The sequence below is a fragment of the Seriola aureovittata genome, chromosome 6 (assembly GCF_021018895.1).
Source record: "Seriola aureovittata isolate HTS-2021-v1 ecotype China chromosome 6, ASM2101889v1, whole genome shotgun sequence".
NCBI lineage: Eukaryota > Metazoa > Chordata > Actinopteri > Carangiformes > Carangidae > Seriola > Seriola aureovittata.
The window spans coordinates 3,301,409-3,326,502 of NC_079369.1; the positions used below are offsets into that span (position 1 = coordinate 3,301,409).

General features: G+C 42.1%; 1 protein-coding gene across 4 annotated transcripts in view; it reads right to left on the minus strand.

Moving 5' to 3' along the window:
* Positions 1-25,094, minus strand: part of lpp (LIM domain containing preferred translocation partner in lipoma) — a 141,350-nt gene that overhangs the window by 20,916 nt on the left and 95,340 nt on the right. For all 4 annotated transcript variants that reach the window (XM_056377608.1, XM_056377604.1, XM_056377605.1 and 1 more), the window contains 2 exons: positions 15,995-16,091; positions 2,436-2,605 (listed from right to left, as the gene is read on the minus strand). In XM_056377608.1, the coding sequence (XP_056233583.1) occupies positions 2,436-2,605; positions 15,995-16,091 (267 nt within the window). The remainder of the gene's footprint in view (positions 1-2,435; positions 2,606-15,994; positions 16,092-25,094) is intronic.

The window sequence follows — 25,094 nt, forward strand, 5'->3', positions numbered from 1 at the left end:
GGTTTTAAGAACCAAAAACCATCTCAGTGTAGTTTTACATCTCCTCTCTCAGGCTTCTCTCTGGAGCTCTAGTAACAACAGGTCTGTAAGCCAATCAGATGAGAGAAAGGAGGCTCTGAGCCTCTCTTCTGATTGGCTGACTGTTTTCTAAGTAATCTAATAAAAATATAGCAGATTTCAGGTAAAACACTTAGAGAAACCAAATCCTGTAAAGGTTTGGATGGTGGGTGCAGGTGGGCGGGGCTTGGGCGTGGTTGAGAGCTGTGACTACTTTGTTGTGACATCACAAAGTTACAGGAAGTCCTGACGGCTTGTTCTGAATACTGGCTGTGAGCATTTCTCTGTAGACTGAGGCTTTGATACTTTCACAGTATTAATATAGAACCTACACTTGCTTTATAATCAAACTACACACTGACATCTACCCTTTAGACTATATGGGACCTTGAAATAATGAGCTTAAAGTAATAGATAAACAGGGACCTTTAAAAACTGCATTTTGAAATAAAACAACAACAAGTCAAAGTTAAAAGCTGTTACCCAGAATTTCCATTGTAATGGCTCATTGTGCTGCACAGCTTCTTCCTGTCTCAGCTTCCAGGAATGACCTACAAACTTACCCATGATATTGCTGACACTGGGAAACGTGCTCCTGTCATTTCCAGCACTGAACCATATTCTAATGAAACTGAACAAGGGGAGACACTTCTGCAAAAATGATTTCATTGTGGTGTTGTAAGATGATGCGTCTTTCCTGGCATTATTGTGCCAGGAAATACTTTCATATGTGTTGCGCAACATAGTGACAGGAAAACAGGTCACAGAAGGAATAAAAAAAAAAGAAAAAAAAGCTGTTTTCTGTTTGTTACCTACTGTAGATTTTAGAGGAGACAGAAAATCAAACAATGAATAGGAGGAATAAGACACCAAAAAATCTCCTGCTTTATCTGATCCACACAGAGAATTATCACCATGTTACATAGTAACATGATTTTGACACCAATTTAATAAATCAAGTGCGTTTAAACCATATCTGACTGCTCATCAGCTGTAACTCCAGATAGCTGAGCATCAGCTCTTGTGAAAACATCGTTCTTATAATCGTGATCTAATTCACCAAGGAAGAGATATCTGGAAATCCTCCATTAAAAGACAATCAATGAACGCTTCTCTGATATCATTATTCAGGGAGAACAATGACAAGTCTATCAATATATATCCTGGGCTGCAAAAAGTTAGAGGTGAGCAGTCACCAGACAGCCAAGGTAAAAATCTGAAGTTGTGCTGCTCTCAACATTCGGCGTTGATGTCACTGTCAACAACAGGCAACATTTCAAGTGTCTCCAACGTTAGTCGAACATGAATTGATGTTTTTGACCAGCGGTGGACAGCTGTAAACACCACACTATCGGCGTCAAGAGGTAGGGCGGGTCGTCCACTAACCGGAGGGTTGGTGGTTTGATTCCCGGCTCCTCACGTCTGCATTTCGAAGTGTCCCTGGGCAAGATACTGAACCCCAAATTGCCCCCTGAGGTGTATTAGGTGTGTGAATATGGTTGGGAGAGAAAGGGGTATAAGTCTACGATGAAGGAACTTTGTGAATGGCTGAATGTGGCTTCCATTGTAAAGCAGCACTGAGTGGATGATGAGACTAGAAAAGCGCAACATAATGAATTAATTATACAACATATCATCACCTTATTGTCTCAGAGTCAACATGGCTAAAGTGTTAGCAACTAGCAATCACGGATCAACATTATGATTTTTACGGAGTCGTGTTTCGGTCCAGTGTTCACTCCACCAACTTGTGAGAATAATATCTGACCGTGTAGCTGCTAAATGTTAACAGATATTAGATGTAAGATATTTAGCTAATTGCTAACATCGTCTGTCTGTCACTTGCTGTCGCAGTGGGTTTTCACTAAACAAAAGAGTAAAGCTGCAGGTTGTAAAACCAAAACAAGGAAATCAAAGACACTTCAAAGCGAAGTGAAGCATCGATAAGAGCAACTGCTTTCACATTACACACAGTCATTTGATCCATTGTTAATATGGTCTGCTAACACATTCAACACTGAACATGTCACAAGGCCAACCTTGTTAATTCCAGTATGTATCGTATTGGGATCCTCACGTCTACAAACTCATTTATCATCAGTTATTTAAAGTTGTGTAACTGGAGGAAATCACTAACGACAGTTTCACCAAGGGAGCGAAAAACAGAACAGAACCAAGGACTAAGGAGGAGATGAGGAAGTGTGTGGTGAGCCTGGCACCCTTGATGAAATGAAATGTGGTTGCCTGAAGTGAAAATATATGGACATTGCAGGCACAGAGCTACCGGTATGCCCGCCCCCACGGACACATAAATAACCACAGTGAGCTTTAAACATGGGGGAGAGGCAGGTGGATTCGAAAGGGCAGAAGTTACTTACAATATAGCAAGGCTCGCAGTATGCCTTCTTCTCCACAGCGTAGAAGGGCTTGCCACGCAGCTTGGTGCTGCAGGTCATGCAGACGAAGCAGTCGACATGGAAGACCTGGTCCATGGCAGTGCAGCCGGTGCCCTCACCCACCACGTTCTCTCCACAGCTGGCACAGCGCCCTGGGGAGAGGAGGAGAGGAGGAGAGGAGAGGAGGGGGAGGCTGAGCCCAGATTCACTATAAATCCACAGATATTTAAGGTCAGATAGCATCTACCAGGAAACCAACAGTCACACTCCGCTCACTGAAAATATTGCCAAAGTCCAGACAAATCATCCAATCATGTAAATTATTGTGAGGAAGGTCTGTGAAGTGCGACTCTATTTGCATGAACCGGCTGCTGGATGCTCCAGTGATGACAAACAGCTCGACCTGATGAGAAGCATCCGACAGCGCAGCAAATCTCCCTCAACACTTTTAGGACCACGGTGACACACAGCAGCTGAAGCCCGACCGGGTCAAAGGAAACGGGCCTCGTCATCAGATTAATACAGTACACATGAAAACTAAAAACTAAACAACTAAAACATCTCTAAAAGTGAAAAACAGGGGCAAAGATCTCACATACGTTATTCTGGAACTATTTTGCTCTTTGAATAACCTGAATGATACGAAGAGAAGAATCGAGTTGGGCTGCAATTAATGATCATTTTGATTTTGCTCAGTCACAGAGACGCAAAGTGTAACGAGCTACTTCAGGCCCATTCACTCTGTCATTTGAACATTTAAACCTGTGTTTTTCGTTTTGTTTTTTTTTAAAATGGAGTTGAAATAATTTAAACTGCTGTCAGTAACATAAACCTGTAGAGTTGTTCAATTATCCAGGAGACTCCTGTGTTTCTGAAGACTGAAGATAGAGTCTCCTCCCAGAGAGCGACTCTGTTCCTGCGCTTCATTTTATTGCTCAGTTCAACTTGTCAACAAAAAAACAAAAAAAGTTGCAGGACATGCTGAAGTTCTCCAAGTCCAATGTGACATCGTTCAGTTGCTTGTTCTGTCCAATCAGACGCCCAAAACAATCAATTTACAATAAATAAAGAAAAAGAAAAAAAAAACAGGAAATCTTCATATTTGAGAAGCTGAAACTTTCTTTATAAATGACTCATTTTTAATTGATTGTTAGTATCAACTTGCTGTTGATTGATGTTTTATTTAGGCAAAATAAGCATCAGAAATAATAGAATAAAAGGTTTAAATCACGTTGTGTAAAGTGCATATTCATTTTTAGTGCTATTCTGAGTTAAATCTCCTTTCTCCATTTACTAATGTTCACGTCCGTCCGTCTGTCTCTGTCTGTCTGTCTCGCTCGGACTGCTCGACCACAGGATCCACAGAGTGAACTGCCCCCCCCCCCCCCCCCCCCCAAAAAAAAAGGATGAACTATCCCTTTAAATGCCTCATTTCCTGATGTCAGAAGTGTCTAATCTTCATTTCTATTTCAAACACTGGATAAGGAAGGATTAAATACTATAATTATGCCACATTAAAAAGGCTATAGACATCACCAAAGTGTGACATCTATTTCAAAAAAGTCAAGCTTTAAATGATAAAAAGAAAACTTTAGAAGAACAACTAAGTCTTTGTAAAAGGGGCACAAGTGAACTGATACTATTGCGCCAGGAAGAGCCTGATTGCATATTGCGGGACATGGCATTTGGATATCTTTAATTGAGTTGGAGATATCTTTAATTGAGTTTAAGATGTCCTCGACTCAATGCAAGTTATCTTCAACCCAATTAATAACACTGTCAATTTAATTACTGGTATCTTACAATAATAGGGTTTAAAAAGATATCTGAGAATGTTTTATTTTTTACACATCTGAGGACAGATGCAATCTCTCTGAGGGAGTATGATATAGTATATTTAATTAATTCAAGTTCAGTTCTATGGATCATTTTTTTTTGTTCCTTTTTCATTTTTTGCTTCATCTAAAGGCTGATTTTGGCGATGATTGACACTCTGTATGTTCTGAACAGAGCGGTTCAAGCGTGTTACAGACAGAGGCGAGACACTAACCGGGGGAGATAGAGTATCTGATGCTTGCATTTTCACAGTTCCACTTACTGTTTTCATATCAAAAAATTCAAACGGAGTGTAAAGCGGAATCTGTCTCAGGTATCAGCGCAACTTTGGAAGTCATATGTTGTTGAGATCAAATATCTGCTTGACTGCGAGGCTCGCTAATGGTATTCTAATCTCAGATAACTCATTATCTTATCAGCAGCTTCACTGGAAACTGAGAGAAGTTGCTTAAAGAATGACTGGAGCCACAACTTTTCCAGCAACATTTGGAAATCCTCATCGGCGCGCTGATATTTGTGACTTTTTCTTTTATTATGACGAGAGTCGCCGTTTATTGACTCGGGAGACATTTAGAAAAACAAAGAGTTGCCGTTGAAGACATTTCGTACTTTAATTCAACATCTGCCGTCATCCGCGTCGACTCATAGCGCACGCAAGTTTTCATAAAACCTGGTATCGGTTTCATCTGCTCGCACAGCTCCATCCACACCTCAATTATGGCTGTGTTACCTACTGTACAGGGAGGCAGATTAAACAAACTAGCGAAGGCACGTCTCGGGGGGACATGTGGGTGTCAGTGGAATCACAAGCAGGGTAATCACTTCAGAGAGCCAGAGGGAAAGAGAAAGGGAGAGAGAGTGAGCGAGAGACAGAGACGGAGCACGCTGAGCCTGTTAGTGGCTTCAGATCACAGGCCATCTTCAGTGAGTGGATGAGAATGCCAGACATGTCCCACAGGGCTCCCACTTTAAATAGCGAGAAGGAAACCTCTCGGAAATCCTTTTCCTTTTGGCAGTCTGTGATCGCAGGGGCCCTCAGGAGCTATTTGTGCACGACTGTGCTTACAGTGTACACAGTTTTACCCCAACACACACGCACACACACACGCATGCGCGCACAAACACACACACACGCACACACAATGAAAAAAGTATCTCTTTGAGCCAGACACGCCACACATGTAGAGGAATATATACAAACATAGACACATGTATCATATACTGTACGCATACCAACAGACATGTCATGCCATGCTGCGTGTACAAATCAGCAGCCCACACACACACACACACACACACACACACACACACACACACACACACGCACATACATACACACACACGCACGCCATCCTGAAACAAAGAGCAGCAGATCTGAGGCTGGTTGCAGCTGTTTGCTCCTCCACCTCTAAATGTCCCAAAATGTTAAACACTGCTAAATAATAAGATGAAGAGTTTAAAAAGGTGCTGAGAGTTAAACGTCGTTAACATGACATGTCGTTACACAGCGTATGTCACGTCAGACATGACGCTATGATCTCTGCTGCCGAGCGTTGGCGGTGACGGGCTCCAATGGGGATACAGAGGATACCGTGTATGTGTCGTATACGTGAGAGATTATTAATATAACATGTGATCGGACAAGATTCAATCAGTTGCACTATGTTTCAGGATTTAAAATAAAAATGTAATTGAATCGAGGCTGCGGATTGTGATTACTTTCATTTATTGCTGCAACTAACAACGATCCTTTGTCATCCATCAAACTGCTGGTTATTTACTGGATTAATAAATTAACTGATCGGTCTATAAAACGTATGGTTGCACTGAGTGACGACGCTTCCCACTCACATTGTATATATTAGAAATACACACATTAGAAACATTCATACTTTAAATACTTTAAATTAATGTCCTCTGGTACAACACCACTAACTATGAGCTCAAAGCTGAAACACACAACTGAACTGAGACTTCCACAAATAAAAAAACTAAACAAATACAGGCATCATATGTGTTTACCTGTACAGGTGTAACTAACTAAAGTGGCCACTGAACTTAAGAGTTTCATTATAAACGACTCTGGCTGATTAAATTGTTCTGTCTTTATAATGGCATCAGAGTTTCCAGGGCACACGGTGACGTCTTCATGACAAGAGTCAACTTCACCCAGAGAAGCAGCAAATTCTCACATTAGAGAAGTTAAAACCTGAGAATCTTGACTTGAGCCACTAATTGATTATCGAAATTGTTGCAGATTAATTTCTTGTTCCTCGACCAATTGTTTCATCTCTATTTTCATTCAGTTATCTGTCTTTCTTTATATTATTATACAATATAATTTTCACGTTGGAGAAGGTGGAACTGGAGAACTGGTTTTTCATCTTTGCTTCATGAATGAAACAATAAATCAATTAAAATGTGTGTTTCACGGTGTTGTATGAAAACGATTCCACAAAGTGTGAAAATGTGAAGGTTTTTTTTTCCCGCCTCTAACAGTCTTACTGTATGATAATAGAGAGACGTGCCGAGTGTTTTACAATGCTTCACATCAATAATTTCACACGTCGGCATCAGAAGTAAGCATTTTCAATTTTGAGACACTACTTCAATTGACTTCTTGAATAATACAGGACAGCAATTGAAGCAACATCGTATTTACCCCCGTGGAGATGATCCCAAATACTTTCGAACTATTTCAGCTGGGCATGAAGGAAGCATGAAAGGCCTCACCGCTCCCCAGCGTCCCTTTGCGCGGGGAATGGAACCAGAGTCTTAATATCAAAACTTCAAATAGTTCCTGTAGAACCAATCCAACGGTGACAGGGCGGGAGGGGGAGTTCATTTACACTTTACTCACTTTCTTTCCTTTCATTCTTTAACTCTCAGAAGTGTCTCTTCTCTGTTACATCGAAAGTCAAAAGAAGGACTGAAGAAAAACTCTTTTCTTCTTTTCTTTTTTTTTTTTTTTTTAAAAGCGCATTCCCTGTGAGCTATAGAGGCTTAGAATGGTTAGACAATTTAATTGGATAAAAAGAAAAGATTAAAGAGGCCCTGACTCTGTTCCATAAATAATTGATTTCTAATGTATTTGTAGTGGCAGTGAGACGCTGTTGTTTGGGAATGGGGGATGTTGAGTGGCAGAACGCTTCAGATTTCCCTCAGTCTTTGCCTTCTTTGTTTTTTCACGCCGTGATATTGAAGCAGCATGAAAGGCAGAGAGGGAGCACACTTGCAGCTCAATTTGATCTTACATCGTCAGAAATCAAAGATCGTGCATGTAAAGAAGGATCGCAAGGAACTTTTTTGTGGGAGACCAAACTTTTCACACTGTGTTACTAAAGAATACAATTCTGCTGGTGCAACCCTTGCAAACCCCAAAGGCAAAGCCGGCAACTACAGCTCCTATCCAAAACTAATAAAAGAACCACAAAATCCATTTTGGGACTTCAACTTAAGTTTTTGTGCTTGGATTAAAATATCCAGTGGATCCGGTGGTAAAAACACAAAACACGTTCAACCACTCCATATATTGTGGTTCAATATTAACAACACACAACAGGGTAAGAGGGAAGGGATTGAAACAAAAAACTAATAGAAATGTGGCGACAACAAATGGATCTTTAGTTGGTTCGATTTATGAGTAAGTGTTTCCTCGCTCTCGTACAGCATGAATTCATTGTGACACCTTTAAAAAGGTGAGGCAAATAAAAAGGTACAAAGTTGTGATAAGTTCTTCGCACTTAATTCAAGACATAAACAATAGGTCAGCGAGTGGTTAACAGCAGAAAATAAGTCTGTTGAGCACATTAGGCGCGTAACCGGCAGCTACTGAAGCACCAGAGGCCGCGATTTGTTCACCGCTTCATCTCTCTCCCCTCTAGGTTAATCTACTTTGTTGCCTCACGTTGGCCCGCGTGCAGCCCGACAGTGCCGTGGCCCTCGGTTGCCTTGGGATGACAAGAGAAATAGCTGTCATCGCTGCATTTCAATCTCTGAATGCCTCTTTCCTAACCCCCGCCTTTAATCTCATTCCCAATGTCAGCAAATAGCGATCTGCAGAACTGCTGCGGTGATGGTGGAGGACGGAGGATAGGCGAGCCTGTGCCACTAAGCATTACGGCCCGGCGTGTCAGGGGCCCCGCGGCAGCAGAGCGAGGGGGCCTGAGTGTAGGTTACATGTTTTAGAAGCAGGTTGGCGGGAGCGACATGGAGGGGTGCCAGAGAGCGAGCGGGGCTGGCGAATGAGGTGAAACAGAGAGAGAGAGAGAGAGAGAGAGAGAGGAGAGAGGCAGGGAACAGGTGAGTGTGTGTGTGTGTGTGTGCACAGCAGAATATGTGGACAAGCTGTGCGCTCAAAGACGTCTGTGTGTTTATATGCTGTTTATCCGTGCGCACCCGTGTGCTTGTAAAGTACGTCTGCGTTTGCGTGCATGAGCATGCGGATGTCTACTCATTCCTGAGGTCAAACGCTCACTCACAAATGAAATCTAGCAACGTGAGTGCCCGGAAGCCTCAGCTGGGCTCGCACGGCAGCTGATCTTGCAAGCCTCAGTGGAGCTGTCTCAACGAGGCAGGATAGCAAGCGCCGAGCCTGGCGGGGGAGGAAGGGGAGGGGAGGGAGCAGGGAGAGGAGGTGGTAGAGGGGGTAGAAGGGGGGGCAGGGAGGGAGGGGGGGGGTGGTCACCTCACGTGAACCGCTGCCAAAAAGCGGGCTTCTGTCGCTGGGAAGAGAAGCCCCATGCTGGCACACTGCATCATCTGAGAAACTAGAAAGCAGCGTTGCGAGGTCAGCGGCGGCGGCGCTGGGACGAGATAATGAGAGGACCAAAGTGGCATAGAGGAGCCGTAAACTGTGCTGAAAACACGACTCCATGTTGACTGGAAATGGCATCTCCCCCCCACCCCACTGCGCTAAAAACAGTCACAAATATAATTAAGGTTTGAAAACATCACGTGAACGATTACAAACAAGATGATGACATAGCAGAACTGCTAAGATCTCATTCATAAAAGAACCGAGTTAGAGACAGTTTTCCTTGAAGCTGCACAAACAGATTTTTTACAAGATTTGTCGTTCAAAGCGTTAAACATGATTTCAATGAGGAGAAAAAAAAAGGGTCTTAAAAGTCAAATCTGCAGCCTCACACTGACATACATACTGCATTTCCTTCACAAAAGGCAGCTATGATGGATCATCCGTGGCTATTGTGTCGTATAATCTTGTCATTTGCAGTCGTACATTATAATCCACTGTAGGTGGTATAGTGATGCATGGGCTTTAGATGAGTTGCCATGTCACCAGACTGCCTCATATGATGCCCCCCCCCCCCCCCCCACCAACCCCCCCCTTGCCCCTGGGTGGTCGCTGACCTCCTTCCAGCAGCATTATGCTCTTCTGCCTCATAGTGAGTGCTGCAACATACATGCACATGCACATGCACATGGATTACAGCACAGCACAACAAAGACAAGGGCCAAACACTCAGCCATTGTCATTGGAGGAAATCCTCTGATAGGGAAAGAGGAAACAGGCTCTTCACAGTAAAAGGCCTACAAGGAGATTACTGTGTAAAAAAAAAAAAAGTAGGTAGGTAAAGTATTGCTGTTTCTATTTGCATCAAAACAAAGTCAGAATTAAGTGCAGTACAATGTTATGATTCATTATCTTTAGTATTTTCATTTGATCCAAAGCTTTATTTTTATTCAGCTATTTAATTACATGTCACACTATTTTTTTTAATTTTTTTTACACATTTTAATTTGTCTTAATCATTAAGATTTCAGTCCTGGTTGATTTGGCAACACCTGTGGTTGCCGTGGTTACAGCAACTGCGGTTTAATAATACAGCAAACCTCTACTTGAGCAGCTACTTTGTCAGAAATAAGACATTGTGGCGGTTTTCACAATAAAAGCTGCTCCGTGTTTTGCCTACTGAATGTTTTTAATGTGAAGCAGCAGCAGTGGGAAATGTCGGGTCAGCGTTGTCTGCAGTGAAAACAGATCCAGCGAATAAATCATGACGCACACGAAGCACGTGACTTAAATATCCACCGAAGCTTGTACTTCACCGTTCGAGAGGAAAAACATCAGGGCTGTTCGGAACGACGAGGAGACTGTAACAAACACAATCGTCTTATGTTTTTGACATTTTACTTTTGTTTGTTTGAGGTTTTACTTGCACTCTTTTAGTTACGTCGTCTTGTTGCTCCCTCTTCTTCTGCGGCAGGTTAACCAGCTGCTTATCTTAGTAGTAAATGGAAACTTATCAATTTGCATTTTTACTGATTTTCTTCAAATTCCGTCAAAATTTGCATTATTTCTTTGGATGGAAACTGAACTGATGAAAAACATTTTTTAAGCTGCATTTTTTATATGAAGCTAAGTGTCTGTAGTTGTAAATGTGTTGTTCATATTGCACCTGCATATTTTGGAAGCACTTTTGTTTATTGTTTGTGTACACGCCAAATGAACATCGAGAATGACTATAAAGGTGAACCTTCACAGAGTAAATGGAAACAGTTATCTGTACTGGGGGAGACGGTTGGCCAAAGGCATTTGAAGACTGTGGAGGTGGAGAGTGGTGGGGAAGCGCGGTTGGTGGGGGGCTCTTTTTAAAGCATCAGAAAGGTTTTACTCTGACACACATCCCACTTGTTATGACATGTAGAGGCACATCTAAAAGCAAACTCCTAAGAGGTTGCTGAGGGCGACCTCAGTAATATGCAAATGAATTCCACCAGAGTATCTTAGACAATGCACAAAGCTGTCTAAACTGGAAGCCTATTAATACATTAAGTTATGATGCTCAGTTGTGTTGTAAAAGAAACACAGGCAGCTCCACAACAGTGCACCTTGTGAACCTAAACTTTTTCTGACCCAATTACCTTAGTTGATCTGTTCTGACTCCTCTGGCCTGTACTGTTGCTGGAGCTACACTGCCATTTGTATCTCTTCCAAGATTCCTCATGAACATTTCATGCAAGGTGTCTCATAAATTATGAGAGCTCCTCCAGCTGACATTATGAGGAAAAAAATGGCAAAGCCTGCCTTCTCTTCTCCGGCTCTTATCATAAAACAAAGACCAGCTCAAACCAGGAGGAGAGGCTTTCCCGACAGCCGAGAGTCCTGAGCGGAGTACAGTATGCCCATAAGACTCTCCCTGCTAATTTCCAACGACTATCTCTCCACCATCTGATAATAACATTACAAAATAATTTATGCCACCGCTCGGGAATCTCTATGGAAAATCACTGTATAAATATTGATTGGATATCAAAATTTCACTCCTTCTTTTTTTTAATTCTATACAGTGGAAAACTGAAACAGTCTGGGATCACATGAAGGAATTCTCAACTTGTCACTTTGGTGTTAAAAGAAGGAATAAAAACAGATTCTCTGCAACCGAATGAACTACACTGCATAAGTATCATCATCACTAATTGTAAATAATGCAAAGCATCTCATCCTTTCAATTATTCAGCTTTACGTCCTGGTTTTGGTTGACAGAAATGTAGTGATGACAAAATATTGTAAGTTCCTCTGATGCACAAATGCCAAGGCATCTGTACCGCAAGCTGAGTAGCTGTGTCTTATTAGATTTCCACAAACACAGTACACCTACGCACAACCTAAGTGGATTAAATATGACGGATGATGACATTTGGAGAAAAGGCTCTTTCAGATTACTCAAATCTAATCTGGAACTCTAAATCAGGACTAATCAGTTGCTTTTCAAAGAAGCTTCAATCATAGGGGAATTTCTGGCTTGCAAACTGGGTTTCTCACAAGAAAAGCCGTTCTTTTATAGTGCATCATTTTCAGGTTTTTTACAGTTTGAGGAGCATTTGTATGTGAGAATAGCTGCTTTTCATGTGCCGGTTTTCTTTTTTTTGTACAGGAAGTCTTCAAAGACTGGTCTGGTGTAATTGCTGGACTGCCGTTGTTGTAAAAGGAGCATAATAATGTTGTGAAACTTATAAGCTACAGATGGAGCTCAATTGAGTCGAATGAAAAGTTTCCTTGTGACATCACAGAGCCGGAGTCTAACGTTAATTCAATTCAATTAACCCCCTCTGGACCAATGAAAATTTACTATAGCTGTTTCAGATTAGAAGCTCATCAAAGACATTAGTGGCACCAATAAAACTTTGCTATAGGAAGACAATGATCCAGTCCAGTAGTGCGCTAGAGATCGCAGCCCCACTTTGATTAATCTTGTTAATTACTAGCCTTAGGGTTTCAACAACTGCTGGCCCTCTTTCCCCGTGTACCCCGCCAAAACAGAAGAGGCTTGTAGCGCCATCAGATTCTTTGTAATTACAAAAGTCTCATGCTCTGGGACTGATTTTTCCCACAGAATTGGATATAAAGTAACAGACACGGCAGGCTAAAGTCAATTTTGACATTACTGCGGCGACTATATGTACATTATTCAGCGGGGGAGGAATGAGGCTCTGTGGATTTGCAGAGCAGCGCCTGCGCTTGAACTCTCTCCTAATGAGTCCCTGCAGTCACCTCAGTCGTGGGCTCCTGCTCTCATCCTCTTTCTATCTCTCAGTTAATTCAGCTGTCGCCTAGTTTAACCACAAGATGACCCTCCTCCCTCCCCTCGCCTCCACTCCACTCCACTCCACTCCACTCCACTCCAGCGACAGTCAGCCGCTGTCAGCTGGGGCATGCACGCGCTATCCCTAACTTGCTCTGGCTACCTCAGCTCACATATGACCCATTTCTCAACTCGCTTGTCCTTGTTTTACCAGCCTTCAGCCAGTCAGCCTTATAGTTGGCAAATTAGTGTGCAACCGCATGCATGGTATAGCAGTACACAGAGTTCATGCCAGGTCTGCAACACATACACATTCACACAAAATTTAGGCCAACAAGGCTTTGAGGGCCATTCCTCTGTAAAATGACTACACTTTGCTTAAGCCAGCAGATCCATTTGACCTATGTCTAATGTGAACCAATTAAGGTCTTTACATCAGTGCGCACCAACGTGAGGCCGAATATCCCTTAATACCAGTTAAATACACGTCCCTGTAGCTATAATACACCTACACATGCTATCATGGTGTGCTGTGTGATTATGTGCTGATATAAAGCCTGCTCCAGAGTCCCATTGAATGTATTGAGTGAGGTATCTAATGGGCATGGGAACTAATTCCAGGGCAAAGGGGATTAAAGGCTCGAGAACAGAGAGCAGCAGAGGGATGGCACTCGCTGGCAGCAGAGGGTACAGAGGGCGGAAAAATAGAAATGAAATATAAATGCACAGAATCCTTGCCGTTTGAATCCTATTTTGCGAAATAGTATTAAAATCGGTATTTTGTTTAATCCTGGCACTTGTATTTTTTACGAGAACAAAATTAAATATCAATCGCTTCAGAGAAAAATTTTTTTTAATAAAATAAAATAAAATAAAATAAAAAAAATACAGCTGGACAGTGAAAGAAGAGTTTTATCAAAATCAGGACATTTCATCTGTCCAAAGTCTTCACTGTATCTCTCCTTCTCGTTAGTTGTGCCTTATCCTCCGATCGCACTGATATAGTTTTGAGACTGTACCTTGAGGACTGCTTCCCAGACTGGTAGATACTCTGCGGTGTCAACACCACAGAAATAAGGGGATAAGAAGTACCAATAATTACCAGTTTATCCTTGTCTGTATCTCACACACCTGCACCGCACTCAATAGCCTTGAGCCATTTTCCAAAAACATTGTTCTTGTGAAACAAAACTAACTTTGTGGGTCAGTGGGTAGGCTAATCTAGGAAACCTTAAGCCAGTTTCAGTCTATTAACCCACTATCCCACATTGTTTTGTTCAGCCTTTACCGCCGCAAATGTGGCAGCTTCGTTTTAATAGTACAACCTGTGGTTCAGGAGAAATTCAAGCGTAATTGAGGAGTCTGTTTGTTTTTTCTATTTTAGTGTTTTCACAAAATGTCACAGCGAAAAGCAACAGAGTGAGCGCTCCCCGTGAGATCACACTACCTGCGCTAATGTTTCCTGAACGACTTTTGTGATGTATCAAAAAGGATGTTTGTGTGTGTGAGTGTGTGTGTGTGTGTGTGTCTGCAAAGCTTTCCCAGTGTCAGTGTCACATGTGAATCAAACAGTGAGTCACAGGCTTATTTTAGCCACTTTGCTACTCTCACCTACGAACGCTATATTGTGAAGAGACTGTTGCCGTGTGAGAGACACTGAAAGCTGAGTATGTAGGGATCATTAATAGCACAAATTATTATTATACAGCTGTGTTCAAACATCAGCACCAGGATTCATGGAGTACATGAAACTACAACATGCACAGGGTGAGTTATCCTATTATAATCAGAAAAACTAGAACATGAAGAGGCTGGTGCGCAGAGAAATCAGGTAAAGCAGACATGTAACAAGCAGCAGCCCGTAATGATCATTGCTCCTGTATTCACCTTGAAAAATATCTCTAAATGTAGGATATAATAGAGTCTAGTGGCCGTAAGTGAAGATTAGGAGTAATGTGATTTGTCCTTGGTTGTCGCACCATCCAATGCATGAAAAAGTGTTTGCTTTACCGCTCTTTCTTAAACCTCTTTAAGGCGGTGGTAACCATCAGCGCATTTGCAAGACAAGAGGTTATAATAAACACGCTCTTCTTCAGGACAGCTGTCAAAAAAGTGATGAGACGGTCCTGCCTTGTTAGCTAGTTAGCATGCTAACTTCGGCGGAGGCAAAACAAGAGTTAACACTGTGGTGTTGCTTTCCTCCGCTGGAGAAGAGATCTTGACATCTAAAGGAATAAAGTTTGACACTGAACTCGCAGTAAACAGCTGTTAATGCTAACGTTGGCTATGTAGCGATAGCAAAACTCACTAAATAATTGGATATTTTGACAATGCTTCATGCTCCGTCAATATGAAAACGATGCTCTTCTTAACTGGTCCATAATCTAACATTGTTTTATTCCTGTTTATCTGTGGCTAGCTAGCTAAACAAGTGTTAGCTTGTTTGGCTAGTTAAGCTTGTTTATGTTGCAATACTGACAGTATACAATATCAAGACTTGTAGGCTTAGGAATTAAAAACCCCATTTTGTGTCAATTTATTTTTATTGTGGTTGGCAATTTTTCTCACTGACTAATTGCCAAAGGTCTTAGAGGTTGTATTTGTTAGATAAACCCTTATTTTATGGATGTTTTGAAGCTAAAATTTGCCTTACTCGCTAGAAATGATTCTTGTGACTAATGCGCAATAAAATAAGATGTAAAAAACTAGCTATCATTTCCTTCCCACATAAGTCTTAAAATGAAAGGCTTGTGTGTGAGTAAGTTATGACAATAGGTGCGTTTACCTTTACCTGTTTAATTCAAATTTGAAATTGTGAACTTTAAAACAAATAATGAAAACATGCTTTGTTTTGTCGATGTTTTTCAGACTATTCGATAACTCGGAAACGATATCGCAAGAGGAGGAAACCCAGCTTTATCCGCATAACATAACTCAATCACACACCATTCACCATTGTGTTTAAATAAAAAAAAAAAAAAGAAAAAGCTTATATTTGGCGCGAAACTGCAACAGAAACCTGGGTAGTGTGACACGATACCAGGATCCTGAAACCACAGCAGCTAAATGTTGAGAAGCACCATACTGATATTGCGACATCATTTTTCACCATAATAAATGGAATCCAATGCGAGTGAGATGAGCTGTCTTCCTTACCAAAATATTCCTCAGATGGAGGGTTGTCCATGTCGAACAGCATCTTCTTGGTGAGACGCTCCAGCTCATCCTCAGGGTGGGCCATCGGAGCACTGCCCTGAGAACCAGAGAACAGACACGGTTGTGATTCACAAAGCTGACCTAACATAATAAAGAATATTCCAGCACTTTCCTTTGCATTTATTTCTAACGTGACCCGACGACGTCGACCTGTGCTCAGTGCAATACAGCCGCTGCTAAAGATGAAAAGATGAAAAGTACAAGAATGTATTGCTTAACAAAATACAGATTTGACTTAAATATTCAGTGAACCTGACTTCAGTAAATCAGGATGAGGTACTGTCTCAAGGTCAAACAAAACACATTTACTGTAATTAACATGTAGCGGATAGTCTTCAGTCTGCCTTTCTCCTCTGAGATATCTGACCCTGGCTCAGGCCCCAGTGGTGTGCAGCCCAGAAGGTTGTGCATATCCTTCTGTGCAATTCAAGCATGTGGACAAAACTGTGACCCTGACTAATCCTTGTGTTTGGAAAAATAATGATAACGGAGAGAAAGAGGAGGCAAACATTAGAAGAAAGCTACCGTTTAAAGACTTGCACATTTGGGTGATAGGTCAGGAGATAGTTATTTAGACATACTCTGAGCATGAAAGACGGAAAGTGTGAGCCATGTTGAGGCCTACTGTGTAGGAAGATTCAGAGGGATGACATAACTCTCTGAAGATGCCACTTCCTTCCTTTTACTTGTGAGCCTGCCCTCCCTCTTATCACGCAGTCTCTGACATCTGCCTGCTGTGTGTCTGTATGGGGCTGACGTGTTGTGCCTGACATTTTCTGCCAATCATTCCCGGAGCTGCAGAATACAGCTACCTCACCCCCCTCCCTCCTTCCTTCCCTCCCCACCTCCCTCCTTCCCTGAGCCCCAGCTCACGGCGCAATCCCGTCACAGGTGTGCGTGTCCTTTGCAGACACCCCGGAGGCCTGAACTTGACTCTACTGGTGCCGCACGGCCGTGCCTTTTTCAAAAAATCAGTGACACTCGCATGACCTTCCCTAGATCTGGGGGCGGCGGGATCTTTACAGTAGATTTGATTTTCAATATTGAAACACGGGCCATGATCTGAGCTGACCTTTGAGGTGCTCCTAATTGTGACGTCTGGGAGCCGGGTGAATGTTAGCAGCCTGTCTGGTTTTGTACTGATTTATCCGAGGATAACTGTGTCACATAAAGGAATCAGATTTGTCAATAAGAGATTGAGTGAGAAATATTTTTGTATTCAGAATGAGAGCAGTTACAGATCCTGTCGGACAACTCTTCTGGTATTACTAATGACTGGATTTTCATCCAGCGGGCTCATTGTATGTGTCAGTGAAGGTTTCAACATTATATATAAAGCAGGTGTAATTTTGACAACACATTAAAAGTTGATAATGCAAATGCACAGCACATTTGGTGTGAGAACATTCACCGGTCGACTGAGTTTATTTCCAGAGACAGCAAGAAATGCTGAGCTCTGCTTACTGTCCACAATGTATCAAGGAAAAGTCTAAACTTTACGATGCATGACTCCTGCTCGGCCCCGGCTCAGGATGCAGCAGGCTGATAATGGAAGCCCAAACAATAGGCCTCATTAACTCTGAGGGATCGACACGTTCAACGCGCAAATCTTCCTGCCATGTCGGATTCCCTGGATTCCCTGGCACCCCCGCGCCTCCTCAGCCACTCGAGCATGAACGGCCAGGATCGCATCATGGGGGATTAGGAGGAGATGAAAGCAACATTCCTCAGTGGTTGGATATTCCTCTATTGCCACCTCAAATGATATGACTTTTTTTTTTTTTTTTAAATAATACACATTGGTCACTGTGTGTGTGTGTGTGTGTGTGTGTGTGTGTGTGTGTGTGTGTGTGTGTGCAGAAGGTTGAATTCTAATACAACAACCTGCACAAAAGAAAAGATAATAAGTCTGCGCAATGTTCGTACACCTCAAAGAAACACTCTTGTTGTCAACATTGTGCTCATTATGCCCGTGTTGTTAGTTTGAGACAGTGAAGAGGACGATTTAACACTGTTAATCTTAGCTCCACATCAAAAGCACATTGGAGAGGGAACGAAATGCTGCTATTACCAGAAACAGACTTTTGAGTTTAAGCTTCATTTATACCTTATCCACTCTTTGACACCCCGCAGCAATGCACTGCCAGAGAGTTTAAAGCACCTTGTTAGGGAGTCTTTTGTGACAGCACAGAATAATTTTTCACTTGAATAAGAGAAAGAAATTGCTTCCCTGCATGCTTTATGATTGCTTCGCAGTTCCTGTTCAGCTTTTAAGAGGCAACAATAGAAACCATACAGCAGCTATACGTGCTGCAGACATGATTTTTCAGTTATGTCTGGCTCAATTCAGTAAATTGCTTGCCTACGCCCTTGGGACACTCAGCCACGGTTTCATTGAAGTCGGTGCTTAAATTCAGTGGCGACTGGGTTAACAGTTGCACCCATTTTCCTTGTTTCCCCAGTGTGTTGAGGCTCGTAGTTTCAGGTCATCTGATCTATGCTGTTTAATGGCAGAGATCCTATCGGTTGTGAAGGATCCCGGTGGACCGTCAAATGCCATCGCCCGGACAAATGATTGCCGTGGCGTTGTTAAATGCCAAACCACTTGAAAATGAAAAGCAACCACATCATCTGTAAGTGACCACTGGTGCATGCTACCTGACACACAATGACAGTGAAGGGTGAGCAGAGTCTGGGATCTGATCACTGCCCGACTGCCACATCTATGAATCAAGCTGTGTTCGCCACCCACCGTGGGATTGGCATCGTGTCAGAACTGATTAAGTGAGGAGCGGAGGGTGGGGGTGGGCAGAGGGGCCTCGGCACACGCTCTCACCTGATGCCCTGACAGCACCGTGTCCCGCTAGGAACCAAACCTCAGGCTCCGTCTTTCCCGCTTCCACCGCAGCGATAGAGAGTGAGCGGGAGAGACAACTGTTCTCGGGGCATCTGATCTGCACCTTTGTTAGCGCAGGTGGAACAAAGGAGCACAAGTGAACAGGAAGCTGGAACTATTTGCATATCATCACCCACCATGTACAGAACAAAGGGAGCTCACAGGTTCTGCAGGAGGAATCACAGCGAGACACGACACGGGTCAGCTAACATGAGAAGGACGTTGTGTCTGGATCCAGAAATACAGACGGAAACACTTCTGAAAGCTGAAATTAAAATGTCTTTTTTTAGCTAAGAAAGCCGTGCTCACACTCGGTTATCAGTTTATCAGGTAAACCTGACCCGTCTGAAACTCATGCACTCTGCTAACACCGCAGTGCAATGTGTCATTTACATAAACGACTTAATATCAGAAACAACTCTCAGTATAAAGCAGGACAGTTCGACAGCACATTACAACCTCCATGAGGGTTTGGACTGAATTAGCTTTAGCTAGGTGTACCTAATTAACTGGCACTGGGTGTATAATATCCCTTCATGTTTCTTTTGATTTGTTTTCCTTATTTGGTTTACAACTGTAATGAGCAAAAATAATCAATTTCAAAGTTTATTTTTCTTCAATAATGGCACCACATGCATTCGTTTACACCAGTGGGCGTTAATTTATTTTTGTTCCACCTGATGATGTTGGTACTGTAGTGTATATTTGTGTAACATCAGTGTGTCATTGCACTTAAACTAGTTCTAGTTCTGATATTATATTATACTGGTCACACCGGGAGTTAAGCAGCTGGGCGGCTTCATTGTTGATTCGTCTCATTTGTAATTTGAACACTCTGTGACTCATGTTCGCATGTTTTCCTCTGTGCCGCTCCGAGTTTCTCTCACAAATCCGCTCCACAACAGAAGCAGCTATAGGACAAAGTTAAACGACTGCTTGCACTGCTGTATAAAGACGCCTGCGCCGTTCAGTCCTCTTGAATAAACAATGATGTCAGATTGTTTTTCAAAAAAGACGGACGTTCTTATCTGAATACACGAGAGAGGCCGCACAACACACTGATGAGAAAGACTCTGGTGAGTTTCTGAGTGTGGTCACAACGTCGATGGGATTTTGAAAGAAATTTTCCTTTTTTTTTTTTTGGAACGGAACTCGGAAGTTCCAGTTTCCTCCGGCTCTCTGTGGGTTTGAGTTACAGTGATGAATCACTGACGAGCTTCCACTTTCTGAATGGAATACAGACCAAACAGCGCGATGGCTCCTCCATTGATAAATGTTGAATGTTATAAAGGGACAGACATTTTTGATAGAACAAATGCTATACTGTTGAGAAAGGGGTAAACTTCGTGCTGTTTTCTCCTCCTCTGAAAAACGGACAGTGCAGTTTCATCATGATTTTTACTTCCTTGCACAAAAAGTGAGGAGACTTCAAATTTCATTGTAACTTTTGAAGAATCATGAGCCGTATCCTCATATTTAGGCCAGGCCTCTTTTTTTTTGCAAGGTTCAAAAGCAACGTGCAAACACAATGAGATTGGGAACCACTGCACAAACAACACAAACCACTGAGCTGAAAGTAAAAGCACTGTGGAGGGAGCCCGGTGAAAGACGAGCGCTAAACAACACTAATCTGCTTCTAAACCTGCAGTCATCTATCTATCAGTCAGCTTCTGTTTTACTTCCTCTAAATGCAAAATTACACCTTACCCAAAAAGCAATTGTCTCGCTTTTTACGATAGCTTAGCATTTCCTGCACCATCAGCGCAAACTGAAGAAAGACATAATCAGTCACAGACATTTATCCACAGATTAACTGATGATGGACTTCACAATACAAAATGCTCTTTAGTGTCAATAGAGCCGCAGCTTTAACTCAGGCTTTTAAAAGAGAAGCTTTAGTCAGCTCACAATCTGACGTCCCGGCTTTTTTTGTCTCCTCAAATCACAATGGTATTATTTGAAATGGACATAGAGCCTTTGAAAGGGAAATGGCTTATTAGAAATAATGTCAATAATAACCACAACAAGAGCAAATGGACCACTGCATTAGTTAGGGTGCACGAGGGGATTGAAATGTTTTATTGGATTGGAAAATCTAAAAAAAAAAAAAAGAAAAAAAAAAAGCATTTGTTGCCACAACACTAAACGAGTGATTACTGCAGCTTAGGCGACTCCGTTTTACCAAAACAATGAAAGGATTGCTGGATCAGTCACACTATCCTTTCACTGTAAGTGTGTGTTTGCGCCTGTGTGTGTGTGTCAGTGGGTGTTGTGAGGAGAGGGGGCTGCAGTATGTCGTGTGTCTAGAACCAAACATATGGGTTAAACACTTAAAAAAATGTGTATTAAGAGCCATCGATTTAAAGTGGATGACTTTAAAGTGCAGAGACCTCATTTCCCTCAAGTGGGCTTTGACAGAGACCGTTTGTGTCATGGCGACACGGCAGCGCTGCTCAACAGAAACCTTGGAGAGGAGAGCGCCCGATTACTGTGATTGACTCACAAGACTGAGCAGACAGAATGGAGAGTTATATTCATAATAACACAAACGACGACTTTGTGTTTCGGTGACACAGGTGGAGTCAAACTGCCGCTGTGAGCATCTTAAGGAAGCAGTGGGTGCTCCGCTCGTCTGGACAAAAAATAATATTTGTGGGAAAAGTTGCTTTGTCATTTTTCTGGCAGCTGCATGTTTAATTTAAGACCGTGTTAAGTCTGTGAGAGGGATCACATGTTAGAGGTTTTTATGTAATCCAGTTGATGAATTTTCTGCTTGCGATGTTAAACAGGTTATGAGTAATCTGCAATGCATTAGACTTTGAGAAGAACCATCGTAGGCGCTGCAAATTAAGCTCAAGGCCACCTTCTGAGGAGGCGCAGATAAAGTATACATTCTCTCCAAACAAAATAGGTCATGCTGTTTCAGCTCCAATTAAATGCCGAGGAAAAAAAATAACAGTCAACTGTAGAGCAGCTGTGTACAGAGCAGCCGACGATAATTAAAAATTAACCAATTCCATAATTGACATTTTCCACAGCCACTCAAATCTCTTGCTTGTAAACTGAAATTCATATAAAGGGGTGAATTTCAGAGTATTCACAGACATGTAATGTATGTAGAGGGGCCTCTCAATGTTTGTAAGATTGTGCGTGTGTAAAAACTAGGTCATCTGTTCGGAACTGACACATCCCCCTGCAAACAGATATTTGAAAATCTGAGAGTGTAGAGAGGGGTGCCACAAGCAATCTGAAAAAAAACAACAACAACAACAACAACAACAACAACAACAACAACAACAAATGACTGCACAAATTGTTTGGGACAGAGATAAAACTTATTTGGCGTCTCTTTGTGTACCATTACAATCCTGTGAATGTAGCAAACACTACATTACACAGGATGCAGGTTTGCCTGGTTTGGGTGAAAGCTCAAAGTGTTCCCCTGCTGTTTCCTCATGTGGTAGCACAGATCCATATTTAAACACATGTGGTGGACATAATGAGGATTCATACAGGTTATGTCTTCAAATCGATGCATTGGCAACGCGAACTTCCCTTTTGTAATTGTTGATCTCCTGTGTAATTTTGCCTCCTAAGTACACCATGATATATTCCACCCCTTTCCACCTAAACAGCTGCATGGTCGACGTGAATGACACCCTGAGGGATCTCTCCTGACCAAACACCACCACTAAATTGCTGCAGCCGAGAATACACAGAAGCCTGATCCACTCAGGGCTGCTTCCCTGATGAGAGAAAAAATGTTTAGAAAGTGCACACGTTTCACGGAGTCGGAGCCAGGGGGCGGAGGAGAGTTCTTCTGCGGACAGAAGAAGGATGTTAAGAGGGCAGAGAGGAATCCAGCTTCAGAAACACAGAAAACTTGCTTATGCGCGGAGAGGTGTTGACACTGACAGGAGACCATGTGCTAGAGGAGCCAGCAGGGGCCACTGTTTATGCAGGTGGTAGTGGCTTCCTGGTTTTCTGGTTGAACCAAGACAACTCTATTCCTTCCTGTAGATTGGACTTAGTGGGTGAAATTCTTGGATCAATACACTAACAAAGTCAAACGTCTAACTCACAAAAAAATACTTCAAAATCAGCTGCTGTGAATGTGTGAGCATATTTGTTGTTTTCATATGACACGAGTTTGAACGTGGGACATCATCCAGCTGTCAGCCCGCACCATAAACTGACTATGTTTATAATGTGCAGGATAATCTCAGTGCTGCAGGACACATCTGCATCTCTTCACTGCAGGCCGTCGAGGAGAGGCCGAGAACAAGAAAATAAACAAACAGCTCAGACATTTCAGATTGCCGGGGCTCGCTGAACTGTAATGACAGGTATCGATCCGGCCAGTTATTTACCAGCCGCGCTGTTCGTCTCGGAGGGGGCCGGCTGAGAGCAGGGTGGCAGGGCCTATTATTTATAAGCGGTTATGTGACAAACACTTCTGATCTACCGAGGGTTACCGCTGACCGAACGAGCCGGCCAATCAACTCCTAACAGAAAAGAATGTGGATGACAGGAAAAGCCTTCACTGCTAAGTGAGACCAAAACTGAACACTAATCAAAGTCCTGACTTGGTCTTTATTTCATGTTGAATCAATTCACTTTGTGAGGTTTTGCAGATAATTAGGGGCTCAGCTCTATACATAGAAACCTTTTAGGTGTAGTATTTTTTTGACAGTGCTCAGTTTTATGATAGAAAATGGCAGAATTATCTGTGTATGTGGCATAATGTGAAACTATAAACTAGGGCTGAAAGCTGGGAAATAAGACAGTGGGATTTGTTTTGGGGAATTCTCCCAAGAAAAATACCTGTGGGACCCCGGGATTTTTAGCATGTGCGTTCAGTGCAGCTGTGTTGTTTAGACTGAATGGAGTGAAGGTCAAAATCTGTAAATGAAATAAAAGTAAAGGGGTCGTTGTAGTATTTAGAATTCATAAAGGAAATGCTCTTATTTATATCTCTTGCCTTGGTTTTTTTCTACCTCAAAGATGACGTGCTTTTTCAGAGTAATTATTGTTTCACTACAAGAACATGAGCAAATATCATCCGAAAACTAGAATCAATATCGTCTCATGATTACTTTCTTTGGTTTTCTATTCTTAAAATAACATTTAATTTATGGCAAGAAATACCGCGGCAAGTGTTGCATTGCTGGGAAGTAATAATTTCACAACCATTGGGGAAATCCTTTAACATTTCGGACTTGGGTGGAGCCTATTTATAAATTACTTTTTCTTTTTTTTCTCTTTTTTTTAGTTTACCCAAAAAAAAAAAATCCATAAAACACCAGAAAATGTTTCAGAAAATCTTTGTTTCACAACAAAGGCAAAAGCAAAGGTGTTTCCTAATTCAATACGGTTCCGATTAGTTGGATCAGTGTTTTTGGATTAATCTTGAGTTAGACGGAGTCAGGTACTGCCAAGATGGCGATGGTGGAGCAGCCCACTCTGAGCTTCAAAACCCATCTTCTGAAACCTGTGGGTGATGTCACCGAGGCAATGTCCGTCTTTATTTACAGTCTATAATCAAAACATTTCTCCATAACACGACTACTGGTCAAAAACTCAACAGTGTAACTGGTTTCATGTATCTAGCAGTAAACGTGGTTAGTTCTGTAGTCTGCTGTATGACTGTTTTCATTATCGTAATAAATAATTAAAACTCTTAATTAATTTGCAATACTTTAATTAATCCCGCAGTCCACATACTGGTTTCACAGTGAAATAAGAAAAGAATAATAAATAATAATAAGTAAAGTGACACTTTATTACACACTGGTCACAGTAACAATAAATTAATCAGAAAAATAACCAACATAACTCTTAAACAATTATTTCCATTATTTGTCGAGTCCAATCACAAAAGATTCATAGCTCTGACCATCAATCACTTTAACGTAAAATCACCAATATTTATCAATACTACAAATGTCCCTGTTACCCTTAATGGGCCTAATTCCTTTTAGTTGTCGCTTGGGGCTATATTTGCACTTGAGATTTGTTACAGCTCCAGCCTGGAAGCAGCCACTAAAAGGAAGCTTGAGAAAAGTGAAACACAAGGAGCTCCATGTTCCGTCACTGACCTCAAGGATCAGGTCTAGTCGACCGACCTTTAGTCCCTGAAGCATC